We start from the raw sequence: 9709 nt of genomic DNA on the forward strand, positions 1-9709 counted from the left end.
AATAAGTCCCAGTGACTCATCAGATCACCCAGAATATATCTTAGCTCACCCCGAGCGAGGTATTAATCATCGTTGTGACTAAACTGCTATCTTGCTCGAAAGGGTCGTCCCCTGCCGAATATCTCAAATATACCCACATAACAGTGTGGGCTCTAGCACATACAATCACAAATATACCCTCAGCGGGCTAAAATTACAACAATGCCCTTTTTACTAGGAACGGACCTATAAGCACATTTAATACACTTAAACATGCAAAATCAGTCATATAATAATACAACCCATGCAATTCACTTAAGTACATAATTAATCAATTAAAATCACATAATAGTCCAATATTGCCCTTCTGGCTCCCTAATCAAGGCACTAAGCGTTATTAGGAATTTTGGGATGTTACAATGCTCTTCTTCTTCGAAGATGACGTGAGAAGCAGAACTGAGAGGATACCCAATATCGTCGATGGAGAACTGAGACTAGCGACTTTAGAGCTTCTGGAGGAAAAATAGGGTTTTTTCTTTTAATGTTTATTACATTATTTCTAAATTTAATAAATTTTAGGGTTTTTAATTTTAAACTAATTCTAAAAAAACAAAAAATAATAATGAAGTTTTAATGAATTTTTTCTATATGTACACATAAACATATTTAAAAGATGTGGCAGTAAACATATTGACACGTTGGCAGAGTTAACAATGGGATATAATGGGTGCAACAAGTCATTGACGGAAGGTACTTTTGTTGTCACAAAAAAAACTTGGGTACTTAAGTGCTACAAACGTGACAATTTAGGTACTTTCTCCGCAAATATGCCTTTACAAAAATACGGTGTAAAAAACAACTAAAAAACGACAATTGGACAACAACTAAACATTAATCCACTACATACTAACACATTAAAAAACAATAATGAGACTAGTAGAAGTCATCCCATTGCATACTAACACATTTTTTTTAAATCGAAATATATCTGAAAACAACTAAACAACAATTACACATCAACACAACAATAGAACAACTATACATAAACTTAAACAACTAAAAAAACAACATGAAAACAATTATACTTAAACCTAAACAACACAAAAGATGAAAAATAGGCAAAACTGTGAAAATAAAAAAAATCCTTAAAATCGTAAAATTAAAAAAACTTTGTTAGTCTGTAAAAATATAATTTTTTAGCGAAATTAAGTGTATTATGTAAAGAAAAGTCGACATAAATATGAGAAAAAATAAGTTAGTTTCTATATTTATGGATAAAAAAACAAAAGCCATCAAATATGATGATTTTTGCAACAAAAAAAAATTAAAACATGAGAATTCCATAAAATATAAAAATTGATTATCATATTTTTACATAAAACTCTCTCACACTCTCCCACTCTCTCCTCTCTCCCTCATGACACCTCTCCTTATTTTCTCATTTCTCCCCATCTCTCCTCCCCCACTTGGTTCATTCTTCTTAGCCCTCCACCGGCGACACCACCTCCGCCCTCCGCCGACGATGTAACCCCCCACTCCCACAACGATAATGCAGCTCCACCCCCTTGGTTATTCTTTTTCTTTTCTTCTTCTTCTTATTCTTCTAGTTTTAATGTTATTCTTTTTGTTGTTCTTGTTATTCTTCTTCTTTTTCACATATAATTTTGCATTTTCAATATGATTTTGTACTTTAGATCTGTTTTTTTCCTTCCAGCCCTAACTGTCGCCGGTTACCATCACGATTTGTTTATGTTTTTTAGTTCAAATCAGTTTTTTTTTCTTCAGACCTGTTTAAGTAACCAAGTACCATGGTGATTGATTCTTTTCATTCATATTTGATTTTTTTTTCAGACCTAGCTGTAACCAGTTACGATAACTATCAATTTAGATTTTTTTGTTTAGATCTGATTTTCTTTTCACACGTAACTAAGTAACCAGGTACCATGGCGACTGTTTTTTTTTCAAACATAGCTGTAACCAGTTATGATTATGATTAGTTATATTTTTTGTTAGGATTTGAGTTTTTTCCAGGTCTGGATAAGTAATCAGTTACCATCGCAACTGGTTCATTTTTTTTTCAAATTTTTTTCTTCAAACCTAGCTGTAATCAGTTACCATCACGATCAATTTAATTTATTTTTTTCATATATGTTTTTTTTCTTCAAGATTTGACTAAGTAACCAGTTATAATTCAGTTGGTATTTTGATACTGGTACATTACTAAAAAAAAATCAAAATTATTCTTATAGTTATAATCAGTTACCACCTCATCACTTAAAAAATAAAAATGGTTTTGATAGCGGTAACCAGTCGCCACACATCACTAAAAAAAATTGACAGCGACATATGATTACTAACACATCACATAAAAAAAATTCAAAATTATTTTGATAATGATAACTGGTTACTACCGAGAAAACGTTGAAGAAGATAAAAAATAGAAGAAAATAAGAAGAAAAATTGGGAATAAAAAGCATGGTGAAGAAGGCCTTAGTTTTTGTTTTTTGTTTTTAAATAATGTAAAAAAGATTTTTATAAAATAGATTTTATGCCTTTTTAGACCATGTGTTTTGACAAATTACTTTTTGGACCCTGTGTTTTCTAAAATAGTTCAAAAAGACCCATAAACCCAATTTTGATTAAAGTTTTTTGAACTAAAATCACAAATAATTCATCAAACTAATAATTCAGAACAAAAATACAGTCATTCTGCCTAAGAACTGTGTTGTTATATTTAATTTTTTGTTCATCAAAATGAGGTTTATGGGCCTATTTGAACCATTTTACAAAATACAAGGTCCAAAAAATAATTTGTCAAAACACAGGGTCTAAACAGGTAATAAGTCAAAACACAGGGTCTAAAAAGGTATAAACCCATAAAATATGAATGATACAAATTATTACAAATAGATTAAAAATTATAAAAATAATATCAAAACATATTAAAATTAGTTACTAAAATTGTATAAAATTAGAATATGGTATACAAATAAAATATTACAAACACATGTGGAAAAAAACTCTCATAAAAATGTAAACAAAAAAAATGCCCTAAGAAACTTAATAAAAAAAAGAGTGTTGCTATTTAGTACCACATGAGTTGGCAACCTATGGTTAGTTAGCGATATCTCATAATACTTATTAAATTCAAATGTGTGGAGCTCAATATTAGATTGCACTAATAACAATATGTCACAACCTTGTGGTGTTGGGCACTAGTGCCCCTTAACATTTCTCTATAAAAAAAAAACTAACATATTTTTCAAAGTTGAAAAAAAAAAATCTCTCGTCGAAGTGTAAATTCTTTTTTTTTTAAGGACTAAATTGACAAATGGGCCGGGATATGTTTACTAAGCCCGTTGAATTGAATACTGGTGGGCCAAGGTCGAGTCTTGGTAGCTACTCTGGTCATAAAGAACAAAAAGGGAGACAAGACGACACCTAAGAAAGAAGAAGAGGAAAAATGGAAGAACCCAAAAAGTTACCGAAGCAGCAATCCAAGGATCCTTTCGAAGCGGCCTTCGAGGAAGAGCAAGAACAAGATCAAGACGAAGATGAAGAAGACCTTGGTGGAGCTGGTGCTGGTGCTAGTGGTGCTACTACAGCTGTTCCTCGTGACGACGATGACAGGGATAGAGATGGAGATAGAGACAGAAACAGAGAACCGTCTTCTTCATCCATGGCATTGACTACTGCCCCGCCACCACTTCCTCGGAAGAAGAGAGAAGATGATGACGAGGAAGAGGAGGAGAATGTGGAAGTTGAGCTCGAAAAGTTTCCTTCTGCCTCCGACCCTCATAAAATGGCCAAGATGCAAGCTATTCTCTCCCAATTCTCCGAGGAACAGATGAGTCGATACGAGTCCTTCCGCAGAGCTGGATTTCAAAAATCTAACATGAAAAGGGTATTCTTTCTTTCTTGCTTCATTATTGAACATCAAAATCATTCCTTTTTTATTCAATTCAATCCATTTCATTTGCAGTTGTTAGCTAGCATCACTGGAACCCAGAAAATATCTGTGCCTTTGACCATTGTTGTCTCTGGTATTGCAAAGATGTTTGTTGGTGAACTTGTTGAAACGGGTACTCTTTTCAACTCTGCAAATTTACGAGCAAGTCTTTTATGTTTAGTAATTTACTTGCTTGTTTTGTTCTTGTTTATATGCAGCTAGAATGGTTATGACTGAGAGGAAAGAATCTGGACCAGTGAGGCCTTGCCACATTAGAGAAGCTTATAGAAGGTTAAAGATGGAAGGGAAAGTACCAAAGAGATCTGTTCCAAGGCTCTTTCGCTAGCTTGCCACAGCTCCTTCTTTAGGTTTTACCACTATTGTATGCTAATGCTTTACTTTAGGTTCTTTTGATACTCTTGTACTCATGTTTCTTTGTCATTTAATCAATAGTAGTACTGAAAACTGCAATATGAGAAAAAAATGAAAAAGAATATAGAAAAACTCTATTCTTTTGCAAAGTTTTATGTTTGCACATCACATGGATTGGAAGCCATGTAATTGTTCTTCATAAAACGGAGGCAAACAAAGCTTGTTGTGGTTGAATTTTCTTCTCAGTGCTTGAACAGCTTTTTAGTTGTCACGAGGAATATATTAGTGGAGTTAGGTAAGGCAATGATACAAATGCTGTATATCATATATGTAAATGCAGAAGTAGAAGAAAAGAAGAATGTTTGTTTGTAGAATTGCCGAGATTTACCTTTTCCAATGAATTCTTTATGTTATTTGACTAGGACACAACTGAACTCACTTCTTATGAACATGATTGAGTTGGCAAGTAGTGCCAAAAAAAAAAATATTACTTGTTGTGCTAAATTTCTTTCAATAAAGAACTTGGACGTTAGTGATATAGCTAATGACCCAAATGGGTAGTTTGTAACAGGAATGAGCTTTTTGTTATTTTAGTTGTAATCCGTTACTTTTGGTTAGCTATTGTTTTCTTTGTATTTTGATACTTTCAGATCTGCATAAATAGAAGGCCTATGTGCTCTAACACAGCAAGAGGCCTCTGTGCTCTAACACAGCAAGACTTGTTTTTCATTCAATTCACAAACTTTCTTCTATCATTCTTTCACTCTCCAAAGTTTCAATTCTTTGTCTTTGCTCAACACCAAACATGGCATCAGAGCTAACGTGATCCAGTAACTCCGAAGCGTCGTCATCTTCTCAAGCTCCGGGGACTGGTTTGCCTTTCTCCAACAACCTTCTTCTGCTAACCCTCCGTTTGGATTGGACAAATTACTAGTTTTGGCGCACCCTTGTTCTTCCCTCAGTCACGACTCACAGCTTTGATGAATATCTGCTCGGAGCAACTCCTCCGTTCCCGACCACCACTGGTAATATCCGTAACCCAGCTTACGTTCAATGAACTCTGTATCTGAATCCATACTGGGGTACATCATCAATTGCAAAACGTCTGCTGAGATTTGGACCGTGTTCGAGAAGCTCTTTCAGACAAAACCAAAGGCACGTTTGCAACAACTTCGCTTCTTCCTTCAATCGACCAAGAAATGGTCACTTTCCATTGATGAGTTCATCTTGAAGATGAAAGGATTTGTTGATACTCTCCCTCGGCTGGGGAACCTGTCAAAGAAGATGATCTTGTCATGTACATCCTAAGTGGTCTAGGACCCGAATATGAGGCCATGGTCATTCATCTCACCTATCGTGCCGAGTCGATTTCGTTTCAAGAACTGCAATACGTATTACAGTGTCATGAGTTAATCCTTGAGCAAAACTCCACTCCAAGTCTTTACATGGTGACTGCCAATATTGCCAATCTTTCTCTTGAAGGAGGCTGAAGCAACTCTTCTTATGCCAAACCCAACTCTGGCTGGGCAATTACAGGTTCGATGGAGGAAATTTCTCAAATCCTTCCAGTGGCAACAATCAGTCAATTGAAAGAGGAAACAGATCTCTGTGCCAACTTTGTGGCCGAATTGGGCATACTTTGCAGAAGTGCTTCCACAAATTTGATATCAATTACTTTGGGCCAGATTCAAATCCTACATCTTCCTCTACAATCAATGCATCTGCTACCCCCAAGCTTTTCTCACTGAGCAACATTCTGACACAAATTCAGATGCTTGGTTTCTTGATAGTGGGGCTACTCATCACCTCGCAGCTGATCCAAACAATCTTGCTTCAAGAACTGATTATAAGGGCAAAACCAAGGTTATTGTAGGTAATGGCTCTTCTCTCTCAATTGCTCATATTGGTTCCAATTCTATTTCTACTAGCAATAACTTACAATCTTTAGTGCTTAAAGATGCTCTGCATGTTCCTAATATCACAAAAAATCTGTTGAGCATTTCCCAATTTACCAAAGACAACAATGTAACTCTAGAATTTGACTCTCTTTGTTGTCATATTAAGGACAAGAAAACGAAGCAAGTACTTCAGGTTCAAGTTCGTGATGCTCTTTACCAACTAGATGTCAAAAACAACCAATTTCAAGCCTCCAAGTCCACCAATCCACCGAGCCAAGCCCTCCTCCACAAAGTTTTCTTTGTTCCACTAAGTCCAATCTTGTATCTCTTTGGCATTGTAGATTTGGTCACCCATCCAAGTCCATTAGAAGTCAAGTTTTGAATATTGTACGTCCAACTTTAAAATGCAATAAAATTCCTTTTTGTGATGCTTGTCAATATGGAAAGTTGCATAGTTTGGTCACCCATTCAAGTCCATTTTAAGTCAAGTTTTCAATAATGTACGTCCAACTTTAAAGTGCAATAAAATTCCTTTTTGTGATGCTTGTCAATATGGAAAGTTGCATAGTTTTCCTTTTTCAAGTTCTTATTCAAAAACAATAACTTGTTTTGAACTTGTTCATTCTGATGTGTGGAGACCTTCATTTTATACCTCTATGGATGGAGCTTTATAGATGATTACACAAAATTTGTATGGATTTTTCCAATGCAATGTATGTCCCAAGTTGCAGCCATTTTCACTCAATTTAATGCCTATGTTGAACAAATGTTTGAAACCAAAATAAAGACCATACAAACCGATTTGGGGGGGGGGGGGGGGGGGGTGAATATCGAAAACTAAGTCAAATTCTAAGTAACTTAGGCATCTCTTTTCGCCATCCATGTCCTCATACACATCAACAACAAGGAAGAGCTGAAAGAAAACATAGGCATGTTGTTGACATGAGATTATCTTTACTAGCTCAAGCTAATATGCCCTTGAAATTTTGGTGGGAAGCATTTGTGTCTGCAGCCTATTTAATAAATAGGCTTCCAACTCCTGTTTTAAACAATGCATCTCCTTTCCAACTTTTATTTCAGCAAACTCCAGGTTATGATTTTTTAAAAGTCTTTGGATGTGCATGTTTTCCTCTTCTAAGACCATATAATGCTTGGAAAGTCTCCTTTAGATCCTTCAAGTGTGTCTTTCTTGGGTATAGTCTTGCTCACAAATTCTAAGTAACTTAGGCATCTCTTTTCGCCATCCATGTTCTCATATACATCAACAACAAGGAAGAGTCGAAAGAAAACATAGACATGTTGTTGACATGAGATTATCTTTACTAGCTCAAGCTAATATGCCATTGAAATTTTGGTGGGAAGCATTTGTGTCTGCAGCCTATTTAATAAATAGGCTTCCAACTCCTCTTTTAAACAATGCATCTCCTTTCCAACTTTTATTTCAGCAAACTCCAGATTATGATTTTTTAAGTGTCTTTGGATGTGCAATTTTTCCACTTCTAAGACCGTATAATGCTCAGAAAGTCTCCTTTAGATCCTCCAAGTGTGTTTTTCTTGGGTATAGTCTTGCTCACAAATTCTAAGTAACGTAGGCATCTCTTTTCTCCATCCATGTCCTCATACACATCAACAACAAGGAAGAGCCGAAAGAAAACGTAGCATGTTGACATGGGATTATCTTTACTAGCTCAAGCTAATATGCCCTTGAAATTTTGGTGGGAAGCTTTTGTGTCTACAGCCTATTTAATAAATAGGCTTCCAACTCCTCTTTTAAACAATGCATCTCCTTTCCAACTTTTATTTCAGCAAACTCCAGATTATGATTTTTTAAAAGTCTTTGGATGTGCATGTTTTCCACTTCTAAGACCATATAATGCTCAAAAAATCTCCTTTAGATCCTCCAAGTGTGTCTTTCTTGGGTATAGTCTTGCTCACAAGGGCTATAGGTGTCTACATCCTAGTGGAAGAGGGTATATTGCAAGAAGTGTTACATTTAATGAATTAGAGTTTCGTTACAATTCTTTATTTCAGCCTACACCTATAGCACAAAAGACAAAACACTTTTCCCCACCCACTACCTTTTTCTTTCCTAATCTCAGAGTGTCCCCCACACCTACTGTTGTGTCACCATCACCAATTCAGCCACTTACTTCCAACTCAAATACACTTAATATTTCTAGTCATTCACCATCGCTAAGTAGTGTGTCCCCACAAAATAACAGTCCTCCCACACATGACAGCCCATTTCTCACTCACTCTCCTTCACCAAATGTGTCTTCTCAATAATTGAGTCATCTCCATTACTTCACCAACTCGAAATTGAAACCAATTTACCACCTCCACCAATACGTACCACAAACAACAATCACCCCATGGTCACAAGGTCAAAAGTAGGAGTCTTTAAGCCTAAAGTTTTAATTGCTAGTATTACTAATGCTTCTTTGGAACCCAAGACAGTAGCACAAGCTCTCAATGACCCTCTTTGGGTTCAAGCAATGCATGATGAATACACAACTTTTGTTCGTAATAACACTTAGTCTCTAGTGCCTCAATCTCCAAACATGACTATAGTGAATAACAAGTGGATTTTTCGGGTCAAATACAAGTCAAATGGAACTGTAGATCGCTATAAAGCTCGGTTGGTAGCAAAATACTTTCAACAAACTCTAGGTATTGATTTCTTTGAGACCTATAATCCTGTTGTGAAGCCCTCTTCCATCAGATTTGTATTCACCCTTGCTGTTACGGGACATTCAACAAATAGATGTCAATAATGCTTTTCTTAATGGTGAACTGAATGACACTGTGTATATGCATCAACCTCAAGGGTTTCAAAGTCCAGATTTTCCCTCATATGTTTGCAAGCTTAACAAGGCTTTGTATGGTCTTAAGCAGGCACCTAGAGCATGGTTTGACAAGCTCAAATCTTCTCTCATACAGTGGGGTTTTCAAAACTCTAAGTCAAACACTTCTTTATTCTACACTAGAAAGCATGGGAAGCTTATTTTGTTACTAGTATATGTGGATGACATCTTGATGACAGGTGAGGATAGAGCTGCCATACACAAACTCATCACTGATTTGCATCTTCGCTTTAAAGGTGCTTGGTTCAATAAGTTACTTCTTGGGATTTGAAGTGTTTCGAAACAAAGATGGTTTATGTCTCACACAAACCAAGTACGCCATGGATTTGTTGGATAAAACCAATATGTTAGATGCTAAAGCTATGCCTACTCCCATGTGTCCCAATCTTCATCTTTCACTTGAGGATGGTGCTCCTTTAGCTGATTCCACTACTTACAAGAGTGTTATTGGGGCTCTACAGTATCTCACTTTAACAAGGCCAGACATTGCATTTCCTGTCAACAAGCTTAGTCAATTTTTAAAGGCTCCAACAACTGAACATTGGAGTGCTTGTAAGAGAGTGCTGAGGTATTTAGCTAGCACAACTCATTTTGGCTTAACTTTTAAACCTTCTCCAACTCTTGATATACAAGGTTTTATAGATGCA

General features: G+C 35.9%; 1 protein-coding gene across 1 annotated transcript; it reads left to right on the forward strand.

Moving 5' to 3' along the window:
- The first annotated feature begins 3392 nt into the window (after positions 1-3392).
- LOC133830296 (transcription initiation factor TFIID subunit 11) lies at positions 3393-4674 on the forward strand. The gene is made up of 3 exons (XM_062260238.1): positions 3393-3883; positions 3962-4061; positions 4147-4674. Exons 1-3 carry the CDS (start codon positions 3443-3445, stop codon positions 4272-4274), a joined length of 669 nt encoding a protein of 222 aa, XP_062116222.1. The 5' UTR covers positions 3393-3442; the 3' UTR covers positions 4275-4674.
- The last annotated feature ends 5035 nt before the right edge of the window (positions 4675-9709 follow it).

Source organism: Humulus lupulus, chromosome 4 (assembly GCF_963169125.1).
Source record: "Humulus lupulus chromosome 4, drHumLupu1.1, whole genome shotgun sequence".
In the NCBI taxonomy this organism is placed as follows: domain Eukaryota; kingdom Viridiplantae; phylum Streptophyta; class Magnoliopsida; order Rosales; family Cannabaceae; genus Humulus; species Humulus lupulus.